General features: G+C 34.4%; 2 protein-coding genes across 6 annotated transcripts in view; one reads left to right on the forward strand and one right to left on the reverse strand.

The window, feature by feature from the left end:
- LOC106063648 (neurofilament heavy polypeptide-like) overlaps positions 1-24005 on the reverse strand; it is a 34319-nt gene extending 10314 nt beyond the window's left edge. Inside the window, exons 1-9 of one of the 3 annotated variants that reach the window (XM_056014997.1) lie at positions 23639-24005; positions 13590-14162; positions 13097-13312; positions 11740-12090; positions 8566-8775; positions 8374-8445; positions 7256-8068; positions 7033-7177; positions 6413-6521 (exon numbers count right to left, since the gene is read on the reverse strand). In XM_056014997.1, the coding sequence (XP_055870972.1) occupies positions 6413-6521; positions 7033-7177; positions 7256-8068; positions 8374-8445; positions 8566-8775; positions 11740-12090; positions 13097-13312; positions 13590-14162; positions 23639-23649 (2500 nt within the window). In that variant the 5' untranslated portion in view covers positions 23650-24005. Of the gene's footprint in view, positions 1-6412; positions 6522-7032; positions 8069-8373; positions 8446-8565; positions 8776-11739; positions 12091-13096; positions 13313-13589; positions 14163-23638 lie in introns of all 3 variants that reach the window. The other 2 variants (XM_056014996.1, XM_056014998.1) reach the window with 2 other exon arrangements.
- LOC106063647 (golgin subfamily A member 4-like) overlaps positions 1-24914 on the forward strand; it is a 92905-nt gene that overhangs the window by 17699 nt on the left and 50292 nt on the right. The window lies entirely within an intron of this gene.

Raw genomic sequence — 24914 nt, forward strand, 5'->3', positions numbered from 1 at the left:
TACTGCCAAAAAGTGTCAACTTTTTATCATTCTGTCTTGATGACATTGAAGGTCAAATGTTTCCATCATAGTACTTTGACTCAATTGTTTGAACAACATTGTTTTAACAAAATGAAGCCTTCTACTGTTGTGGTCTGTTGCTAAGTGTCAGTGCCATTCAGATGTACATCAACATTAGACGAATCGAACGAAGGCATTCGTTTTCAACCACTGTTACAATGCGACACTGACAGTTCAGAGAGCAGACCGTAGGAGCCTTTTCTTCACGCGGATTATCTTATATTGGATAGGATTAAAATGTGGACGAAAGTTGAACAAAACAATATTGAAAATCTGATAATCCCACCTATTCGATGTGCAGGTGTAGCCTACCCTGCAGAGTTAGTTTGCTTTGCAAATTGATCATTTAACGACGAACGGTTAATAAATACTTGTGTGTGTGTGTGTTAGGTTGAGAAGTGGATGAAAGTACTATACATCTGTCTATAAACGAAATTTTACGAATTGATATTACTTATTTATAATTATTTCCAAAGTACCTCTTTGATAAAAGAAGACTTTTCACGTGGTTTCTAATGGACATTTTAACTACAGAGAACAAACTATTGTTACGATTGTTGTCTGGCTTGATAGCCTACCCAATCGTGGCTTCTTCTACTGTTGTTTGCTTCTAGAAATGTAGAAATGAGCTATTAATGGCGTCTGAAGTTTCTCATTGTATAAGTATTTGCGGTATGTTTTGTTATATTTTTTTTGTCTCCAGAAATTACAATAATCTTTGCAATTGAATTGTTTAATTGCCCTACGCATATTGCTGCTCTATATATTAAATACATCCTTAGTTATACGTTCTATATCTAACTAGTTTATTATTTTACTTATTAATTAAAATAATGGATTTAAACGTTATAATAAGATCGTCATCCATCCCTTCACTTAAGGCGTAGGGGTGCTGTGACAGTTCGCGTTACCAAATCCCCCATATTTCCTCCACTGTACCTTGAAGGATGACTTTTGACAGTTAGTCGCGTCTTACAATAGGACAGAACCAGCTCAGCTTTCGTCTCTTCACAGTATTGAAGAGCTCCTCCTTTTTGACAGACATAGTGTTGACTTACTCTTTTCTTTCCTGGTATCTTATACCAAACATTTTTCTGAAGCATTTACTTGGAAGTTACCTAAAATGACAATATACCGTGTTGTTATGTTAGCCGAACTGACCTCGCAGAACCTTCTAGGCTTGAATTCTTCTTTCAGCTTCAGTATTCAGTGTCCAACTTTTACAACCATAAAAGGAGGACAGAGACCACTAGCGAAGAATATAGTTTTAATTTTATTTTTCCACAGTTTTCTAATGATAGCAGATGCCAAACTTTTATTGATCCCCCATCTCTTGTTATTTAAATGAGTCAACTTCTAATATTTGGCCATTCAACTGTATGCTACTTCTCATATTATCTCCACCACAAGCTAGTATTTTGCTTTTTTTTTTCCTCCAATGATTTTCATGTTAACTGCTCTAGCTGCAGCATCCAGTTTTGAAGTAAGATCGTGTACCTGGTCTGCATTTTCTCCAATGAGGTCTATATCATCTTCAAACCTGTGCTTGAAAATAGGCCGCCCGTTTATGGTCAAGTTAGGAGTAAGTTCTTCTAGAGTTTCCATCATAATATGCTCCAGAAATATGTTGAAAAGAGATGGAAAGACTCCGAAATGCATCCTTGCCTCACTCTTATAGATGTCCTAAAACTTTATCCAATTTTTCAAAAGTACTGAGCTATTAGCATTTTGATATAGGGCTTTGATAGCATCGATAATGTTTTTATCTGTCCCTCATCACATGCCAGCATGCCAAACCAGGTCCAAAGCTTTTTTTGTTACAAATCTTATATAAACTCTCTCTGCCTGTCTGGTGAAAAGTTTGTACACGTTATTTCTCCGACACCCATTCTTGGATAAAGCTATTTCTTTTACCAGACAACACAAGAATCAATTTTGAAAATTAACCAATAAGTTGATTAATTATTGGTAACTAATTATTTTATTTGGTATCTCATCTCGAACAAGGGAAAGAAATAGTACTCTACTGATGTGGTGTTTAAGCTAAAATACCCCCCACCCCCCTCCTTTTTTGTTTTTAAATGTAAATGCTTTTAAAATCCGATTACGGTAAAATTCATTCAGATATCCATTTCTTTCTCCCATTTTCCAAACTGGTCTAGATAAGTGATAGAATTATAGCGTTTTGAGTGAGCTAAACCATGAAATAGCCCCTAACAAAAACAATTGGTAAAAGTATTTTTAATCGCACAGATTTATTGTTGTTGGTCTAGATCTATTACAAATTTAATTATATGACTGATCCAAACTAAGTGATACAATTACATTTTGTATAAGCTCTGTTTTTTTTTTAAATATTTTTTTTTTTTTGTTTGAAGTCTATGAAGTTGTGTGCCGGTTTGTTTTGGTGCTATTAGAATAAAACTAAATAAAATAAATCAATCAAAAGCTTACAGTCATAGTCAATATGGAATGCATGCTTTTTAGAATGACGCTGGATTCTTCTTTTTAAATGGAGCAGTATGTCTTAACAGTCCATGAATCTTAATTCATAAAACTAATGGACGATATGACAGTTTTCTTTTTTCTTTTTTTCTTTTTTAACTTATTAGGAGCATTCATTATAGTCAATAAATAATTGTTCTAAATAGGGACATACCATTTTTTTTAAAATAATAAACCCCCATGTTCTTATCATTCCATATAAATTAAAACAATAATTTACAACAACAAAAAAAAACACTACACTACTGTACAAGTAAATCTGAATTTAAGAATTTATAATTTACTGTATCATCTAGGGTACATAACCACTCTATATGGCGCAGACCCGACTTACAACATTGCAAAATCTGGTTATGCCCCTTGTTTTCATATCGCCTTTCACTCTCCCTTTCCTCGCCCAACCTACGGTTTCTAAAAGTAAGCCTTTAAGACTTTAAGTTGTATTCTATTAAAGTTTTCACATCCTACCACGAACAACCTTTTTTTTTGGTCATTCTGTCTCTTTAGCTTGATTTATATTTAAATGCAATTGCAGTACACTGTATAGGCCTACATGTCGACGCAATTGGACCCACGTGTAGTTTTACGTTGTATGGAAAGTGGAACAAAATAGTTCAGTGGAATATTTAGTCGACATTAATATCTTCCATCACTAGAGACAAATATTCATACTAATTTACACCTATAGCCTACTACTGTACGAGCCGTTCTTGTATGTATGTATATATTATATATTCAAGTTTTATTCCGAAAATGTCTCTAACAATTTTCTTGAAAATTTCTAGGTGTATGTGTATCTGTTTCTGTGAGAAAAAAAAATCTCAGCTTATTTGCCACATCACTTTGCTATATCAATCCAAATTGAAGTTATCAATTTATGAGGTCAATTATAAATCAACTAGTTCAAGTATTCTTTTCACAGCGACTAACAATCCCATTTGATATAGCTTATTATAATTAAAGTAGTCCTAATGTGCTGTGTAATATTTTATTTTGTTTGTAAATTAGTATAATGTAAATCCGAACTTTCAAAATACATTTTTAGATTTAGATTTTACTGCTCCGTCTTGTATGTGCGAAAAGGGATCTGATAAAAACCTTTGAAATACTAAAGCAACGCCTTGAAGTGGATTAGAGAATATTGCGGTATGTTACTTTGTTACACAATCCAGACTTTAGCCTGTAACCTCAAGATTTTGCAACATTTGATATACAGGTAGTTGAAACTAAGAAGTTTCGCACCTAGACCATAACGAATACCGAGCTGAACAAAATGCTGCTTAAATGTTCCCAGATTTTATGCAAGAACTGCAATGTGCATAGCAATACTTCCAAGCCAGAAAATGGCGCTCGGGTATAAGCAGTCGTTTTTGAGACACTGTATGAATAAACCAACAAACAAATCGTGACTGGACCCAGAATTCTTATTTTCAATGTCTGTTATATTTATTATTATTTTTTTTACTGTTTTTACTATTTTTAATTATTGTAATAATATTAATAATAATCATCCACACCTGTCCTTGACGCATAATCTGACTGAGAAAAAAATACGCCTTTACTACAAATACTGGCCACAAGAAGATCTCGGGTCAACCGATTACCTGCTATGGTGGAATAAGCCTATTTGACTGACATGACCGGGTTTTAATCGTCCAGATTTGTTGTTTATTGACTCAAGAAAATATATAAATCTGCAATCATTATTGACATCGTAATACCACTATCTCACAACATAAGAACAACTGAAAGTGAACATCGAACAAAATATGAAAACATTTTAGCTTGGAGATTAGGCGACTATGTCGTTGTATTAACTGAAGGGATGGTGACAACTGACCTCGCAGAACCTTCTAAACCCTAAACATCTCCTTAGAAGATTCTTGTTGCCTGTAATAGAGCGGTTTTGCCGCAGTCCAGCTACCTTACAAGGCAATTCTTCAGTGGACCTTGTTAAAGGGACTACCGATACTATACATTTTGTTACCCATCTAACGAATTTCAAGCCTGGCAGTGAGAGACAAGTTCATTTCTAAATTAATATAATAATTGATGAATGTCTAAATAAAGTATTTTTTCCGGTATAAAATGTTTCAACTTGTAAGTTATTAGGTTGGCACTCAATATGAAAATCGTTTTGCCCTGCAGTAAAGATCATATCCATAAATAGAGTAGGTCGTCATAACAAACAGGAACTAAGGCTCTCTATAAAAGTGACAGCTTGATTGGAAAGAAGAAAAGTGAGAGCGCCAGTTTGGAAGCGTAACCAAAGCCAAGCAGGAAAAGAAAAGAGGGTCGATCGAAGGCTGGAACAAGGCTGTAAGCTCGAAAGGTGCAAATGAAATATGTTTATATTTTACCAATGTCAGAATTACTTTGGAATGTTTCTTTCGATGCTATGGGGTTCGATTCCACTCAGAGGTTAGATCATAAAAGCTTCTAGACAAGATAATTTGTAAGATAGACAACGATGACAGTGAACCGTGCAAGTTTTTGTTGTTTCAACTCCATTTTCCAGAATAGTCTTCATTAGGTTGTTTAATAGTATTTTTTTTTGTAATCAATATATGAAAAATCAATGTAAAAAAAGATTACCCATTGAAAACGCCCTTCAAGTAGTCTGACATCGCACATGGTAAACATTGATACCTAAAAATTGTCAATGTTGTCTTGTTTTCGATTTATTGATCTTTTTTTCGCGACACTATCTTCAAGGATCCCACAAGAGGCAGACTTTTCATACTGGTCATTCCTGAACATATCTGCTTATTGAACACTAACTACGCCTGACGTTGTGGCAACAAGTCTCGTGTTCCACCTTTTATCCGTCTTTCAGCTCATTTCACCTCGCGCTCATAGAAAACAGAAATCTCGATTACCGATAAAAAATCAAATACGATTTTCTACTTTCAGATTTCCGGCTTCTGTGTATCCTAAAAGCCTTTATCACGTCAAATGTAATACTCCAGGTGATTGTATTTTGTGGAGATATTCTATTCATGTCGTATCTTTTAAGAATACATGTACATTTGCACACTCTTAGCTTTACAAGTAGTTTGTTGTTCGATATGTGGTCGTTCAAACTGTTCGTTCACCACTTCTCTCTACTTCCAAAGCAGTCCGCACTAATGGCGTACTTGCCGACAATTTTAAAACTACAATCAGGGTGTCATTATGTGTTATCTGCAATAGACGATTTGGGTTGGGATATTCATTTCTGGCGTCATAAAAAGAAGTTTATGAAAGCTCATTTTTCATTCTCTTTTTTGGATCAGTTCAGGGGGTGGGGGTCTATCTGGAAGTAACCCTGCCTTAGGCCCTCAGCAAATGCACAGACTAATTTTGAACTGGAGCCACCTTGGCAAGTAGCCAAACGGTTTATGCCACTTTAGGATTTCACCAAACTCAAATTAATGTTGATAGTGTTTGATTTTACTATTAACCTCATAATTTCTTATCAATACATTGATAAACAATCTTAGTAGTTATGAACGTTAAAATGAGGCTCTTTCAATTTAAAGTATGTACGTAAGTGATTGTATCTCACACGCTAAAATTGTTGGCAAGCACACAATGAAATTATTAGTTGTCATTGTTTAGAATACTTCAGATTGATGTATATAAGCTGTTAATTCCATACTTTTGAACGTTGTTGCTCAATTGCATCTTTAGAGTTGCCAATTTTTTGCCAAAAGTTTTCAAGTTCATAAGTAATCTTATGTTTAACATTGTTTAATTGATTTTGATGAAGACAGTTCAATAATCGTTGTCAAAGTGAACGATAATTTTGGCAGTTATGTACATACCCATTTAGTTTTCCTTAACAATTCTATTAACTTGAACTTACCAGCGTTGTTGTAGTAACGTTTCCTAACACTGGGCGGCTCATTTCTGTCTTTGAGTTTTACTGGCTTATATGGTTTTTTGGTTTCTTCTCTTCTGGGAGTTGGATGAACCTTATAAAATAGCGGCAAGAGAAAAACAACATTACTACTTCCATCGCATGCTTATCTTAAACGTTACATGTTAATTACTGATATGATATCTAGTGTGTTGATTAGTTGATTCATTGTTTAAACTAGCTAGTGCAGGCAATATTTTCTTGCTTGAGAAGAAATATCAAAACTATGTATTTTTATGTAATTTGTCAAAAATAATGGAATAGTAATTGTTGTTATTGCGTTAATGTAATAATTACAGGTAGTTTGTCTACTGAGTCAATAGTTCCGATTTCTGAATGTGGCATAACCTTTGAACTAATTAGATCTACAAGGAAATAAGGTTGTTCCTGAAGCATAATAGCACGGCATGGCTCTATTTTTAAACTTGAAGCTAAGAATATTAATAAATCTATAGATCAAATAATCTTCTGCAATTTATTATTTAGTTTTGTTATAACTTTGCAAGTGGCATATAGACTTGACCATTAACTAATCAATATAACAAAAAAAGTTTGTAATTTGCTACCTTTGCTTTAGGTTTCTCCTCCTCGGGTTTCAACCCGTCCCTCACTATACTTTTATCATTTTTCTGTGTCTTGGCTGGTCTCTCGTGTGGCATGTAATAGTCGTCTTCGTATTTCACCTTCCGTTCTGCCTCTTTCTCTTTTTTCGGTTTCTCTTCCTTTGGTTTGTGACGCTCTTCATGCTTGACTTCTCGAGCTGTGTATTCTATTCTCTTTTCTTCTTTTGGCTTGGGCTTCTCTTCTTTCTTTTCTTCCTTTGGTTTGGGCTTTTCTTCCTTTGGTTTGGGTTTTTCTTCTTTCTTTTCTTCCTTAGGTTTGGGTTTTTCTTCTTTCTTTTCTTCCTTAGGTTTGGGTTTTTCTTCTTTCTTTTCTTCCTTAGGTTTGGGTTTTTCTTCTTTCTTTTCTTCTCTTGGTCTGTACGCGTACGGGTCACTCTTCTCTTCTTTATGTTTCTGTTTATCTTCTACTTTTTGTATCGTTTCCTCCTTGTGCTTGACCTTTTCTTCCCTTGGTGTTGGCTTGACCTCTTCATTCTTCTTTGGTGGTTCTGCCTGTTTCTTTAGGTTAGACTGATAGAGTTCTCTCTGAACTGGCTGCTTGTGCTCTTCTTTTTTCACAGGTTTCGCTTGATCTATTTGGCCGTAATATTTCTCTTCTTTTTCTTCTCTGTACTGATCCCTTTTTGGAGATTCTCTATCTCTCCTTGGGGATTCATGTTCTCTTTTTGGCGATTCATAATGTTTTACTTCTTTCTTTGGTGGTTCTTTGTGTTTTTCTTCCTTTGGTGGTTCTTTGTGTTTTTCTTCCTTTGGTGGTTCTTTGTGTTTCTCTTCTTTTGGTTTTTCTTCCTTTTTGGGCTGTTCTTTTGGTTTTTCTTCCTTTTTGGGCTGTTCTTTTGGTTTTTCTTCCTTTTTGGGCTGTTCTTTTGGTTTTTCTTCCTTTTTGGGCTGTTCTTTTGGTTTTTCTTCCTTTTTGGGCTGTTCTTTTGGTTTTTCTTCTTTTTTTATTTTTTCTTCTTTCTTGGGTGATTCTTTGGGTCTTAAAAATAAGCCACATTCTACTATAAATAATCAACAAAAAAGTAGTATTTGTTTAATGAGAAAGACTTGAATGTAAGGAGGCGATTTTAGTAAATTGAAATTAAGCATCATTTTTATGTTTATAATTACCTAAGATTTTTGTGGTTATCACTTTAACAATAAAATTATTAGCGTTGGTGTACATATTCTAATTTCTTTTTCTTAGTAAAAAAAATAAAAATTAACAGAAGTATAATGTATTTAGATCTAATACCCTGTTAATGCACTTAAATAAAAGCCTTGTAAGAATGAATTTAAATTTACTTTTCATTTTTGGGTTTTTCTTTCTTCTCTTTTTCTTTTTGTTGTTTATACACATACATAAGATCTTGATCTCTGAAAAACAAAGATGTGCATTTGAACATTCTAAATATCAGGTGGTAATAATGTCTATATTTACATTAGACTTAGAACTGTTAAAATACTTCACATACACGCACTTGAACAAACTCTTACTTTTGATCTTTCTGTGGTCCGTACACGGGATGAAAGTCTGGATGACTTTTCGTCTGCATTTTGTCATAAGCGTTCTGCCATTTATTACCCTCAGCCATTTTATATTCTGGCACTTGCATAGGCGGCTCCTTCACTTGGTATTTGTCGTAGTTCTTGTTGTATGACTGGACGTTTGGGTAGACAATTGCGTCTTTTTTAAATGGCTTTCTCCTGGATAACAGTGATAGCGACAATAACATAATAATTTGTCAACAGTCATTTTATTATAATTCTGTCATATGTATATTTAAACTTTATTCTCGTTGGTTTGAACTCAAAAAACAAAACAAAACACGAAGTATGCTTTTAAAGATTATTGTTTTAAAGTATTTCTTTCAATATACGATTTAATCAATTCTTTTTAAAAATTAAAAGCTTATATTTACTAACACTGTCTATCTGTCCGTTTATCTGGTAAAAAGTTTGTACACGTTATTTCTCCCACACCCAATCTCGGTCAAGCTGAAATTTTGCACAATTATTTCTGACAAAACAAAAATAAAAAAATTAAAAATTAACCAATTTATTAAACTATTCACAATTAATTATTGTGTTTGATATTGTACTGTATTGGTATTGAAAGAAATTGTACTTAAGGTGGTATAAGTTGAATTAGTTCCCTATATACTTTGTATTGGAAAAAGTTTAAAAATTTAACAATAGATAACTATTAAACCTTCTATTTTAATAAGCTAAGCATTTCTCTGGCACAGTGGTTAGTGTATAGGCTTGAACAATTGGAGGAGGCTCTAGCCCTCTAGTTCGAATTCAGGTAGTTCACCTTTTTTTTAAAAAATAAATGCTTTAAAAAAAAGAACGCCCAGATACCCCTTTAATTTCCCCCCACCCCTTTCCAACTGGTCCAGACAAGTTTAGCATATTGAGAAAGCTAAATGAATGAAATTGCGCTAAACAAAAACAATTGGTAAAAATATTTATAATCGCACAGATTTATTATTGTTAGCTAGATCTATTACAAATTTAATTACATGACTGATCCAAATTAATTGTTACAACTACGATTAATATAAGCTTTTTTTTGTTTGTTTAATTACTAAATTTAAAATTCCATAGACAAAAGATTTAAGATTATTATTTTTATTGTTCACAATTTTTAGTTCAATATTCTGAAGTAAATCAGTTTTACTATGATTAAAAATCTATTCGAGAATAACAATCTGAGCCATTATGTGACATTGGAGGTTTAACAATGAGATTCAACTTGGCTAACGTAATACAAGTGACGGTCTAACTAAAAAAAATCAAACAAACTTGGTAGTATTTAATAGTCGGAATCTCAAAGAACTTATTGCTCAGTCGTGTGACGACAACTTTTTGTGGAACTAAACATAAATACGACTGACTTGTAATTCTACAGATTTTATTTTCAGACCACAAACATTGGGGAGCCGCTAGTTTATCTTTTATTGGTAGCGGTATGAAGTAAAGTAACGTGCACATTTTTTTCTTTGTAAGCCTATGTCCCGGGAGGGGGTAAAGAGTGTAGATCAGGTTCTCATTTCTTTAAGTCTTCTAGGATAGCTTGGTAATTTTTTTTTACGAATTTCACACTCTTTTATTCACTCAGTAAATATCTAAGTGGAAAAACTAAGTCTGCATTATACAAAGCTAAAGCACATTTCTGTTTCCAAAACTAATCGAATTATTTAATTTAAACAAGAGCATTTTTTTTTCTTTAAAACTCTTTTCTTTCTGTTTTCCTCACAATTGGTCTCTTTCTCTAGGGATTCCATAAACACATTATAGAGCGCCAGAAGCAGGAATAGATCATTACTTTCTCGGTTTCTAATTAATTCTAAGGCTTACCTTTTAGTGTTCGTATTGTACAAGCTAATATTTAATGTAAGCACGGTGGGTTAAATTATCCACCATAACCCCGATACTTACATCCAATTATTAATCGCAAATTAGTATAACTACGTTGAAAATGTTATTAAAACGTAATATTATTATGGAAAAAGGGGAGGGGGGGTCACTTTTATGGTAAATTTCATGAGTGAATATATTACGTTAACATATTGTATTATGTGGAAGAACTTGGAAGGTGATACATTCTTAGCATTTGAACACATTACATTAAATTGACTGTGTTAATAAAGGAAAGGTAAAACAAGGTAGAAATGCTAGGAAGAAATTATGGGATGTTTGGTTTCAAAAGTGTTTTGCCTCTGAATATGGTAAATAAAAAACGTAAATGACTTCAGTGAGTTAACTAATTGCTTAACTATGGTTGATGAAATTTCTTTTGGTGGCACATCAGGATTGTTATCAGAACGAACATTCCACGTTCTTTTCTATCTCTATTTTTTATTCCCACAGTCACTACCAGCTAGTTCCAATAATTGTATTCTAGAGATCTTCCTTTGATAGTTGGCGCCTTTTTTTCGATTGTAATTTTAAATGTACTCAGCAAACTCGCTTACGAAAATACTTTTAATATCCTTACATTGAAATAGAAATCAATATTTATTTCCCAATAATCTAAATTTGTCATAGTGTCATACTTAATAATGGATTGGAAAATATAAGGGTGACTGAAAGAGACAGTATAATGACGTACTGATCAATGTCGGGGAAAAATTCTAATTTCTCAGATCCTCGAAAAGATACTACAGCAATGCGAAAAATAAATAAATGAATTAACCTTACAAAGTAGTACATTAAAAAAAAATAGAATTATGTTCGAACTTATGAATTGTAGACTGTTACAGGATTTCGTAGCCAGTTCTAGAATAGAAAAGTCGACTAAGACTTGAGGTAAGAAGTTCTTAGCACAAGTTTATATATGTATAATATAATAGTAAGGCTTATCTACGAGTCATGCGGCTTTTGTTATGATATCCAGCTGTCTCATTCCGAAGCCAAATATATTTAGAATATACACTTATTTGCCAATATAGATCTAGGCGTTTTATAAAATCTTTCTAATTTTCAATAAATAATTTATTAAGCGAATCAAAGCTGTTTCTTCATATAGTAATTGTTACATCAAACTTCAAACCTATATGTAGATACACCTTTGATAACTGTTATCAAGACATAGTCCCGACTGTTCGCTTTATTTCAACCTAGAACTGCATTAATCTAGTTTAAAATTAAATGATGTCAACTTACTCTCTTGGCTCTCTATAGACTGGTTCAGGTTCTCGTTTTTCTCTCTTCTCTTTAGGTACTCTCTCTTCCTTGAGTGGTTTGTCTTCTTTGTGTGGCTTCTGTTCTTTTTGTGCTTTATCTTCCTTGACTTTCTTCTCGTCTTTTTCTTTTGATGGTTTTTCTTCTCTAGTTATCTTTTCTGGTGTCTTTTCTCTTTTCTTTGGTGATTCTTTAGGCTGTTCTTTTTGTTCTTTTACATCTTTTTCTTTCTGTTCTTTGGGAGGCTTTTCTTTTCTCTCTATCGGCTCTTTCTCCTTCTTTTCTTTCTCTTTTTGCTGTTTGTAAATATCCACCAAGTCATTGTTGTAACGCCTGCAGATTTAGAAAGACACTTAATGAATCCATGTTGTAGGAGATAAAGCGATCTAAACCTGAGAGTGAAATCTACTTGTAAACACAACCTGACTACAAGATAAAAGAATGCGAGGTTCCAGCTAAGAGATTTTTATGAGGTGTCTACAGCAGTAAAAGGAACTAAATTATCGATTTTTATTGACGGCTGTTACTGTGTAGTTAACAGAAAGGAACAACACTTTTGTTCACATTGGTCAGAGAAAGAACATTCCGATTGATTCTGGCCAATGTAGTCAGTGGTATACATTCCTATAGTGTAGTTTTTTTTTAAACAACATTAGTGCTACAATCTAATATATAGTTGATGATTAGTAAGATACACATTAAATTCTTTTGGTACTTTTAGATTTTGGTACTTTTAGAAATCTTAAGATTTCTAAGAACTCAAAAAGAAGGTGAATCCCTTGCTGGCAGAAGAATACAGTTCAACCAAAAAAGAAATACGGATGAACATGAAATCAGTAAAAGAAAAACGGACCAGTGACCAGTGCATTATAATCAATAATAGCTTGAAAGTAGGGAATAGAAACAAACATGAAACATTAAAAGCTTTAACCAACACAAGTCAATCTAAAACCACAGTTATTGAAAACAAACTATGGAACTCTTCTGACTGAAGAATCAGATGTGCTTGTGGATAGAATAGTCTATGAAATGATAATTTGTTCTTGTATGAATACGTCTAAGTCACAGTTTGAATGCATCCAACGTGTGTAGACTAACAAATACACTAGCTTCGTATCAGGATAGACTAATGTTTAGAGAGGAGAAGCTCTCACTGAACTAAACATTTTTGATTACATTGATGATTCGGGATTCAAGAAAAAGAGATGAGTCAGAACCGCTGTGCTAAAAGTTGATAACCATAGAGTCTTACCAGTGATTCCATTGAAAATTCTCAAGCAAAACACTAATAGTTGTGACTAAAATTGACTAACTTGGAAAATGAGTAGAGCACACTTACTTGTTTTCCCCCTGAGGTCCATAAATTGGTTTAAACTCTTGATGGCTGCTAGTTCTCATCTTTTCGTAAGAATCTTGCCATTTATTGTTGTCAGCCATGTTATACTTGGGGACATCCATTGGTGTCGGCTTGACTTGGAACTTATCATAGTTCTTGTTATACGATGGGACGTTGGGTGCTACCACAGCATTTTTGTCAAAAGGTTTTCTCTCAGTGCTGTTAATCGTTTTACATATGTTAGTTTAAACATACTACTTATATATCTATCCAGGACATACAAACCAAAATATATATAAACACTTAATGAGTGATTGAAAGACTACATAACAGCACATCTAACTGGAAGAAAAGAGAACCACACCGGTAAAACAGTAAGTTGGTGATATTATTAATGTGCGGGAATGCTGGTTATATTAGGTGTGAGAAGGGAAAAAAGCACAACAAACATTGAATGTATTTATTAGCTTTAAACAAATAGAAAAAAAAAGCATACTTCTCTTGTTTAGCTGGTTTTTCGTTATAAACGTTTTCCGTTGGACGTTTCGTTTTTTCCTGTTTAGGCTTCTCTGCTTCTTTAGGAGGTTTGTCCTTGTCCTTACGCTGCTGCTCTGGACCGTTGACGTAGTTATCTTTTCGTGGCGTCTCTTGTTTTTGGTGCTCTTTATGGTCTTTTTGCACTGACAGCTTGTTCTCGTCTCTTGGAGTCTTTTCTTTGTGTTCTTTAGTCTTTTGTTTTTCTTCTTCCTTCTGTCTTTCTTCCTTTCCCTTCTGCTGTCTGTAGACGTCCATCATATCATTTTTCTGGTAAGGGTGATAACGTTTGTCACTCTGGGGTCCGTAGACCGGATGAAAGCTATCGTGGCTAGTTGTATTCAGTTGGTCATAGGCAGCTTTCCATTTTTTCCCACCAACTGAGCTTTTCGGTCTTACTACTTCGCCACCAGCCTTGTAAACAGGAGGGTCCATTTTGGTATTGTACTTAGGGACATCGATAGGAGAAGTCTTGACTTGAAAGTTTTCATATTTGGGCATAGGTGCCACCTTGGCAATGGCTGTGCTTCCGTCGCTGTTAGAGGGTTAAAGCACAAGAGGCACACACATATAAGTGAAGCTATGTATTGGGTGTTTAAAAACAAATCTAATAGTGAGTGATTTTTTTTAAAATTTGTTCAAAGCAGTAACAAATGTACCACATCTATTAAATGATAACAAGTTATTTTAAATTTAACTAATTCTTAATATATGTTCCATTAGATCACTAATTTACAATATCTCACGTTGACAGTAATCTTACTTGTTGACTATGAAAGTCTTTACAATACTTAAACATCATGATTAGTATAATCTCATTGTTATATTTAGGAAAGCGTTAAAATGAACAAAATCAAGTTGATGGTTGATTAGCTTTTAAAGATAGAGCAGTTGGTGAAGTCTAGTATTTCTTCTATAATCAGTTCTAGTAAGTATAAATCTAGCTAGCTAGTGAGGAATTGTGTTAGCACATATAAGTAGGGTTAGCAATATACATTTATTTTCATACATTATCAATTTATTTGGACATTAAGACATTTGATAAAGTTGTTGTTTTCAATAAATAGTTAACCCTATCGCGTCGTCAATACAGTTACATCAATACTTTGAAAAATTAAAACGGTCAAACCAGAGTTTTCCCTGTGTGCCGAGTTAGGTAGTAATCCTTTTTCGAAAGATATACATTAACTGTCAAATCTCTAGGGAAATCGTTAGAGCCGTTTTCGAGAACCAAGCCTGCCCAGGCTTTTGTTTTCTGACCCTATGAAGAATTTTCAAGCTGAATAGAGGAGTAGTACAAATATCTCACTTAAAATATTTTTGAAATCGCTATTTAGATCACTAATTTACAATATCTTATGTTTACAGTAATCTTACTTGTTGACTATGAAAGTCTTTACAATATTTAAACATTTCATATCTATGCCAATGTATGTGCGAAGTGTTAATAACTCAATGATAAAATTAGTATAAAGCACAAAGTATTTTTGGTCTAGGTCCTGTGGGGATGTGGAGTTTGTAGATCTAGAATCTAGATTCTAGATCTATCTGCAATATTACGGTCTGTTTGCGTCAACATCTTGAACCGGCCTTCTTCGACGTTATGATCTATTTGTGGAATCACAGTGGCAAGCCTCTATGAGCTATTCCACGGGTAGGCAACCTTTTTTGTATGGAGGGCCGCATAAAAAAATATTTTTGTTTTTTGTTATGAGGGGCCGCACATTTGTGTGTGTGTGTGTCTGTCTGTGTGTCTGAATGTTCGGTTTCCAAATCTTCAATTAGTTTTCTGAACTGCCTGTGGTTAACACCCCTAGACCTGTTGCTCACTGTGACAATTAGATCAATAACAAGCTCGATAATAAATGCAGCTTTCCACAAACTTTCTTGATGAATGACACAGTGAAGATGTAAGAGTGTACGGTCAGAATATTGCTCTTTGTCATTCGGGTGCTGTATCAAATTATCAGCTATCATTTAAACACACCTAAATACATTTCTCCTTCACATAGTAATGCTGTCAATTTTTGTTTAGTTCTGGAAACAAAATATTGGCTGCATCTGTCAAGCATTTTTGAATAAATTCACAATCTGAAAAAGGGCTTGTTCCGTTTGACAATCCTGACGCCTAGCACCAAACTTCTGTTGCAGCTTCATGTAATGATTGTTTGATGAAAACTGTTTGCTGCTTTCGTCAGTTAATTAACTAACTTCTTGCTTTTTATTTGTGTCTCCATATGTGAGAATGTATCCCAAATCAGGATGCTTCATTTGGTAGTGTGTCGTTTGAAATTGTTCTCTTTAAAAACCGCAATCGGTTCACATCACAGCAAGCACACGGTTTTATTACGAAGATTAGTAAAGAAATTACTTAGTCGTACATTCATCGTTAAAAATATGACAGCCACCTTTTTTTTAATACGAAAAACATGCATATATGTAACCCTGTCGGACTAAGTTAAACTAGGGTTGCTAGGGGTACGAGGCCTTCATCAGCTACAAAAAAAAATATCACAAAATAGTCTTTAGTTAACTTATCTGTCCGATGTTGTTCTCTATCGAGGCAGAAAAGAAATGAGCCACGCTGGTGTAAAAGCGCGGGAAATCTGAAGGGGGCGGAGTTGTTAGTCAAAGATGAATGGGAAAAGGGGTAGTGTTAGTGCCCTTTTTTTTCGTACACAACTTTGAAACAAAGCGAAGACGACTACAGGATAGGCAAATACGCAATTCGAATCTAATCCTGAATGTTTCGATATATTTCCTATTTGAACAATGCTTGTTTCCGCTTAACATTGTAGATCCTAGAGAATCCTTTAGTCTCTTCATCATCAGAATCGATAATATAAAATCTAATTAATATATTAATTGTAGGGAGAGGATTCAGAATGTACATAGATAGATAAAAAGCTCATGTGGCCCGCGGACCGTCATTTTCCCTGGGGTATACTATTAAGATGTCTTTTATATGTGATATTGTTGGGCTATGGCTCTCAGGTTATCATTTATCGATAATTTGTTTGTCAAAGTCTAAAAATATTATTTACTCAGACTATCATTTGTACTACATGTGATATTAGATTGCTTAAAATCACATTTATAATGTTACACGAACTAATGCATTAAATAGATTAACCTGAACAAATACACTATCTCTATAGATCCTTGTGGGTTTTAATTGCAAGTTATTTCTTAGTAGTATCAAAAATGTTATTTTTAGCCCGCTGTTTAGGACTTTTCATCTATAGCAGATGATAATATATATATATAGCTATTAGGTATATTGGAAGTATCGATACGCTAGGAAATGTTTACGATACATTCTGTGTACTTTTTTTTAGCAATTTAACAATTAACAACAAAAATAAGTCCGCCCTTATGAAGCTGATGACATCGTGCAAGAGTGATTACTTTATATACTTAATAACTAATGAATAGTAGATAAAAAGAAAAAAAAATTACCACGACACAACCTTCCTCCCCCCCCCCCCCCCCCCAACCTTGGAGAATAAAAAAAAAACAACAGTCTAGACTAGAAAACGGGATCTAGTTAGAAATAAAGTATTTCTGTTGTGTATTATTAATTGGATTAGTATTATTGGATAACCTAAACTATGCTAAGAATGTTAAAAAAATGAAATTAAATGTTGCCAGCTAAGAAAAAAAATTAAAAAGGAAGTGGTAAGAAATTGTTTATTTTATAAATCTCCACTATACATATGTATATTGTCACACAAGAAGTTGCAAAGGGGAAAAGATCGTCTCTCGAGACGTAAAATGCCACAGCTAATGATTTCTATATAGGGCGGTGCGAAAAACAATTTCTGAACGTCTATTTATTTCTTCAACTCCATTCCCATTGACGCTTGTTCATTGGACCAAATTTAATTTTATGATGATTTTAATTTTAAAAATAATAACGGTCAAATCAGTAAATATATTTGTCACTCAGCCACTGACGCTTGTTCAATAGACCAAATCGAATTTTAAGAGGATAATGAAATATATAACGGTCAGAGCAGATTTTACCCTTTATGGCCAATTAGCTAGTAATTAATTTTTTCAAAGATAGACATAAAATGTCCCAGTAGAAAAATCATTAGAGCTGTTTTCGAATTCAGTGTCCAGGCAGTGTCTGTCCAATCATGAAATTGCAAGCTGATAAGAGGAATTCTAAAAATGAAATGCCTACAATCTTTTGTTTTTAGCACTAAATGATGTGTATTACTTATTTTTATTAATTTTTCTAAATGGCGTCTTTGATTATTGATTATTTCGGACCTCCCTCTTTAATTTCTTTTGTTTACTTTAGTTTCTTTGTATTGCCGCCACATTCTTCATATCACTTTCTCTTCCTTTCATACATTAAAGTAGTGTATGGATTTAAAAATGTAAATAGAAATGAACTAATTGAAATCTCAACTAAAGGGAGATGACTGTGTTTATTGTTAAAATCTCCATTGAGTCTGAAGCACTGTATAAAGGTTTTGAACAACCATCGCATTCTATATATAGACAGTGAATAATGAAGCGCAATTTTAATGTAAAAGTTCTTCAGACAAACGCCAATATGCGTGTTATGTAATTTAATTTTGATCAGCTAGGGGAGTATATTGATTTACATGTCCTTTGTTTTGGTCAAGACGTTGTCACATAAATTAATGTACAAAATCTCAGCGTGTCTCAAACTGTTGGCTGGTGGCGCGACATCCAGTTCCAACAAGGGGGAGCTACGATGGTCAATTTGTTTCATAGGACACAATTAATAAATTTTGCATGTATTGTTTAAGAGAAACTGAGGTATGAATGTATAGTTTTATGCGCTATCGCTCAAATTGTTTGCTCTTATTACGGAACGTTAGAATATTACGTAACACAAAAAATCACGTTTTTAGACACCCCCACCTTATAACAAATCGTAACGGAACTCCCCCCCCTCCCGTTAGAGTAACATAACAAGAAAATTCGAGTTTTATAAATACATATTTGTTAATTATCATTTTTCCTAATTACATATTTCATTATGGTATCTATAAAAATCATATGACGTATTCAGTTTTTTTCCCCCAATAGTGTTCATATAGGCCTACATTGGGCGCTCGCCGAATAAACCCGTCAGAAAACCCGTGGCTGTAAAAAAAAGTGCGGAGTATTTTTTCCATTAATATTTTTTGAAAACTTTTTTGTGATGACTTACTAATAGTTATTGATCAACAAACATCTAATCAAAGTAAGAAACGTGTATAGCTCTATTTAATATCAATTTGCAGTACGTCATTCACTACTCAAGTTTCTTTCTCACAAACTACACCGACAGGCCTAGCCGTTCAACTGACGCTCTGCATTCCTGACCTCACATCACCATCGCTAAGCTGACCCATTCAACCATTGGGCAGGTACAGGGCAGGGGCGTAACCGGATGACATTCATACTCCGTGACAAAAACACGCACACCGAAATTCTTTCACAACACCGAGGTAAGTGAAAGTCGGACCTGCGTAATTCATAGGAACCACTGCATCTGTTAATAATACTAATTTAAATATTGTGGTAACTGTATTGTTTGAGCGATATCATTAATGTGCAAGTGACCTACTGACACACGTGACTCGTACAAATGACACAGGTCAACGGCTGTCAATGGACAAGGGACAGTGCTACTCAGAGGCGGCCTTAGCAGAGTGCGGGTCCCTGGACGAGTGTCATATGCGGGCCCCTGTGCCTATATGTACCGTACCACATCACGCTAACTAGCTTGTCCGCCTCTAACGCTGTAGGCCTTACTTTTGCTACTTAACATAGTATTTTACCTAGGTACTGTACTAATGGCCTTTCACTAATTATATACTGCATTGTAAATGTTCTGCATGATTTCGTCTTTAAACGTAACTAATGATTCAGAAACATTTTGCATGAAAAATCAACATACCAGATTATGATAATATCTGCTGAGCAAGCTTAAGTCAGAAAGTAACTATTAATTACGGAGAGAACCAGAACATCTGCAATAACTCTCACTGCACCGAGGCACCGTGTTGAGAAATCTATTCTCTGATAACACGGAGAAGTAAAGCAACAGTTCGTTGCAGAGTTGCCCTGTCTCCGTACAGAGCTAGGTCACCATGCATACCTGTTTTTTTTGTCACTCAAATGACCATTTTGGGGGTGTAGTATCGCGCACTCGTAAAGCAGATGGTTAACTGTTTCGTCGTCGTGCTGGCAGTGTCTACAACGTGAGTCGAAGTAATAGGCCCCAATTGGAAAGTGTCCCGTTCTGTACCTACCAATTGTAACCTGTTCTTCCCTGTTTAACTGCCACCATTCATCCGATTTAGAGGGTCTTTACAAGTTTTGCCAGACCTCATTGCCTATGCTTCCGTTTTCCCAATTCCGGTGCCACTTTTCTCTCGTCCATTAGTCCACAATTGCCCGAGCCTGCTCAAATGTCTGTGGCTCCTCCACAGGGTCCAGTAAGGTGCCTAGCTTGGCTAGTAAGTCAGCCTTTGTGTTGCCTTCAATGCCGACATGCCCCGGTACGTACTGTAATTGTAATGTAGTCCGAATGTTGTGTTTTTTTTAAAGGCGTCCCGCGTACGCCATTGTTTTTGCCGGTGGTTCTGGTAGTGTTCCATCCAGCAGAGTTATCAATGACCCGTAGGCACGACAAAGAGTCTGTGAATAGCACAATTGGAATGGGCTGTGCTGTTTTCTCGTTAAGTCGTTCTTCAATGTACTCTACTGCATTTTGAATTGCAACCATTTCAGCTACGTAGTTGCTCATGCCAGAACACGGACCCAAAATTTCGTCGTTTTTAGTGGAGCCAGGGAATCGAACTACCACGCCATACCCAGATGTTTTCTGACCTAGGTTCTCTTTCGTAGAACCATCTGTGAACACTTTAATTGTATCGGCTAGGTCGATTGTTTTTCTGGCCGTGCTTTTAAGGATAGCTTTTGTGCATTTCTTGTTCACTTCAGGGTCGATCAGCGATCTCCTCACCTACGGAGCATTCGCCGGGGAAGAGGCCCCATGCAGAACGAGAGCTGCTCTGTTCTGGGGTAGATCAACTTCTTTGGACGATTCCCGCACGGTGTGCATGAAAGAGTTCCGTTTCAGCCGATCCCCGCCCCTTCAAATAATTGCTTAGACGGCCACAGACGGATTCAGTCAGTTCCTGGCTTGTCGCTTTGCACTAATAATATTATGTATCTTCTTTCCCGATGCGCGGTACGAATGCCGAAGCTAAATGGATGTTCTTTAAAAACAAGGTGTGCGATAGGATCTACAGTTGTCCCTTGACGTTCGCGAATATAGTTTAGGTACGGTGATGTTCTGTGTAACATTTTTAGTCAGTTTATTGTGTTGCCAATTGTGTCGTATTTGCTGTTATTTATTTATTTACTCATTAAAGTACCACATTTTTTTGGAGTCTCGTTGTCAAGTTCCTGACTTAGATGTGTTGTGTTGAGCAGTGGCTACAGTAGGCCTGATTAGGAGAGAGAATCGAAATAATATGTAAAGCGCGTAGTTTTGGCGCAGGGGACGTTTTGGTGTGATATATTCTGGCTATAGTTAAAGAAACACGTAGTTTTTATGATAAAGTTTATTTCACTATACTATATTATTGTATGTATAGTATGAATTCTACCTCCATCCATCGAATTGTGTTTTGATAAAGGATTCCTACCTAAGACCATGCCACCATGGTAATGACATGCTTCACTCTCCCCCCTAAATTCTATGTGGGTTCTGCCAAGCGCACCGGATGAAATCCATTGATTTCTATTTCCAAAAGACATTTTAAAAAAGTATTGACAAAGACCTACACCGAGCTTATTTTTATATATAGCTGGAGATACAATAAAATTATTAATTAAACCATGGGTGGGCAAATTACGAATCTTTGACTGAGTAAAATAGTTGTTTTATAAAAAAATATCCCAACCATAAACTCTAAACAGGATAATTTGCACAAAGCTGCATAAAATTTCCATATACTCGGTAGTAACATCATAGCCAAACTTATTAGAGCTAGGAGTTAACCACAAGTCTAATGTATCCCATAGTCCAATGTATCCGCCATCTTAGCAAGGGCAAGGCAAATGAGAACAATATATATCTCAAGGGAGAAATTGTTATGTTACTTGAAGGACAATGACTGTGACCTTGTCACCAATATTTCTAATGAAGAGTTGCTATTGCAATTGGCTTTTTGCATATAAAATGTAAATGCATGTTAAATATTTTCAAACAAGCTTTTCCCTTTTCTACAAGCAAGCAAAAGAAAACAGGTTTTGTCATTTTCCTTTGCTGAAAGGTGAGAGGATTCTTTTGACAGAAAATAGCATCTCTTATTACTCACTATATAAATAAAGGCCAACGGACTTTTAATGTTTAATGTTGTATCTATACTTAGGTATTGTTTTGTTTCAGCTGCAAATCTGAAAAAGCAAGCTTTTCTATTGAAATACTATCAACTTTGAACTATCCACTATCAACTCTTTCTCAAAATGCATTTTCAAATCTATATATGAATGCTTTAAGATTCGTTACGAATGCATTAATGATACAATGTAGTTTTATTTCTGTGAAAAATAAATGTACAAAGGACTGATTGTTTATAGACTTGAATGCTAGCTTATAATCTATTCCTCTTAACTAACAATAAAAACAATATAACAAATTTAAATAATAAAACCAAATTATGTATACATATATATATATATAGTTAAACATAACTTTTTTTCTTTCCCAAACAAAAACTAAACCTAAAATTCTCAAAAGTTTTCAGAGTAATCTGTGTTTAGGGTCTCAATCTATACACTATCTACACGATATAAAAGTCAATACTATCTTAGGAGCCTGACGTTTCGCTGTATTATGAAAATATGGCATGCAGGGCTTGAACTCTCAGACCATCGTACGTAACAAATACTACATGAACAGGCAGCATGTGTTTCGACTTAAGGGTGTGGTTGTATTATACCAACTCTGCCTTAAAAGTAGCTCAGTGTCATCGCTCAATATTAGCTCTGTTAGACTGGTTAGATAAGCCAACTTAGATTAAATAGAAGTACCATTAGAAAGCAAACGTAAACAGCAGTAAGCAGTAAGCTAAATCTAAAAGCAAGCTGTGGTGAACAAAGCAGACAATAAAAAACCATTTAATAACTTGGATTATATCTAAATATAAACTTTATTAAGGTATACTTTATAAATAACTTTATTATTAATTTGTTATGTAATCATCTGAAACCTTTTTTTTTAATGTAAAATTTTCAATAATGTAGAATGAAAAAAAGATGCATTCACTATAGTAATCATTAGATAACAAGAAAAAAAAATAGAATTATCGATGTCACAAACATTCTTGAAAGTATATACTATCTGCAAAGTTATTTTAATGTTTCATTCAGGCGTGTGCAAAGACCTAGGAAATCGAATTAAATTACCCTGGATGCGTGTATTTAACTCTGTGACCTAATACAATTTATTGAAACATTGGTTTCAAATTTAAACAAACAAAAACACATACTTTAAAAAACAAAGCTTATACAAGCTAAAGATACGCTCAATCACTGTCATATCTCTCGATACTGCAAGATTTATCTCCCTTTTTCTTCATAAAACAAAATTAATTACCACTAATTAATTAATAATTGGTTATTTGTTTTTATCGATTCGAGTACTGTCTTCAACAATGAATAATTGTGTACAGTTTCAACTTGATCCGAGAATGGAAAGTGGGAGAAATAACGTGTACACGATTTGTTCCAGACCTACAGACAGAGTGAGTTGATATAAACTTTGTTTAAAAAAATGAATGCACATTCCTGATAAAACGTACTACAAAAAAAGTGAAGTTTAACCTGTTAGATATATGTATTAAATAATACCCTACATGTATAGATGATTGTTTTATTTCACACTATCTTTTCCCTAACTCAATGAAGAAATATAATTAAATGAATGTCACTCATATGTAAGATCTATTTTTGTTAGCAAAGGCTTACCTGTATGTCATTCTCTATCGTTCACAGAAATCTCGTATTTGCTCTATATCCCAATCAAAAAGAAAATTTTAGAAGTTCATTTGAATGCTCATCAATTTCTGTTCACATTTAATCCATTAAACTAATGCTTCTAATAATGAACTACACTTTCACTCATACATAGCTGCCTTGCATCTAGTTTTTTTTTTTTTATTTTTTTTTTGTCTGAATTTCTGCGCTAACAAAAACAATCATAAAGTACAAGAAAAACGCAAAGCACTTTAGCTGAAGGTATGGTCAAAGTTGAACAAAAAAAAAAGTCTACGCGTGCTGTGCTAGACGTCCACGACGTCACTTAGGCACCCATTTCAACGAGAGAGAAAACAAACTTAGATACCGAGGCGTTTCAATAGAGTGCTTAGCGGGTATCTAAAACTGGGCGACCTTCAAACCATTGGGTGTGAAAAGAAATTTGGTGACGTCACACTTCCCCCGCTTTCATCGCCACTTTAGTTCGTTGAGTACATTATAGAGTGGAGTAAAAGCTACAACACTTGGGGATATTGTCAATATGGCACACTGTTCTTTTTCCTAACAGCGGGCTTGCTTTAAAAAATGATAACACTTATGACTAGATGTATCTATCGAAACACTTGCACATTGTAGCTGGAATCTTGTTATGGAGTTGGCTGAGTTATGGACATTAAAACTGCTCGCGCGGCTTCTGTCAATACTATTTTCAGGCAACGCCCATCTAAAAGGATGCTGGCCTCTCAGTATGCGCGTGTGTGTATCTGGTTAAAGAAATATTTAATCTATTCTACCTTTGTTGCCTGTGACAGACCGTATACAAGTATTTCCTTAAATGTCAACTTGTTTTACAATATCTGTTGACTATAAATATGCAAGTATAAAGCTAAATATGGATAAGAGAATGACCATCTTTCATAGAGTTATTATTGAATAAGTATTTTTAAATTCCACAAATTAAAAAAAAACAATAATTATTTTGCAATTTTAAAAATTTCTTAAACTAGGTTTGTCATATTTAATAGGAGTTTAAGAAGAAGCTAAGTAATTCCATGGCTCTTTGATCTTATTTATATTATCCACTCTCTCTCTCTTTTTAAGTTTAATAAAGATACCTGTTTTTTTTACTTAAAATTTTTAGTTATCTACATATTCAATTTGTATATTTCTACTGTCAATACTGTACTTATATATTTCTAATAAGGTTCCTACCTAGGCATCGACGAAATACATTAGTTCATAAAGTAACTTTGTTTATATTATTTTT

Source organism: Biomphalaria glabrata, chromosome 17 (assembly GCF_947242115.1).
Source record: "Biomphalaria glabrata chromosome 17, xgBioGlab47.1, whole genome shotgun sequence".
NCBI classification, from domain to species: Eukaryota; Metazoa; Mollusca; class Gastropoda; family Planorbidae; genus Biomphalaria; species Biomphalaria glabrata.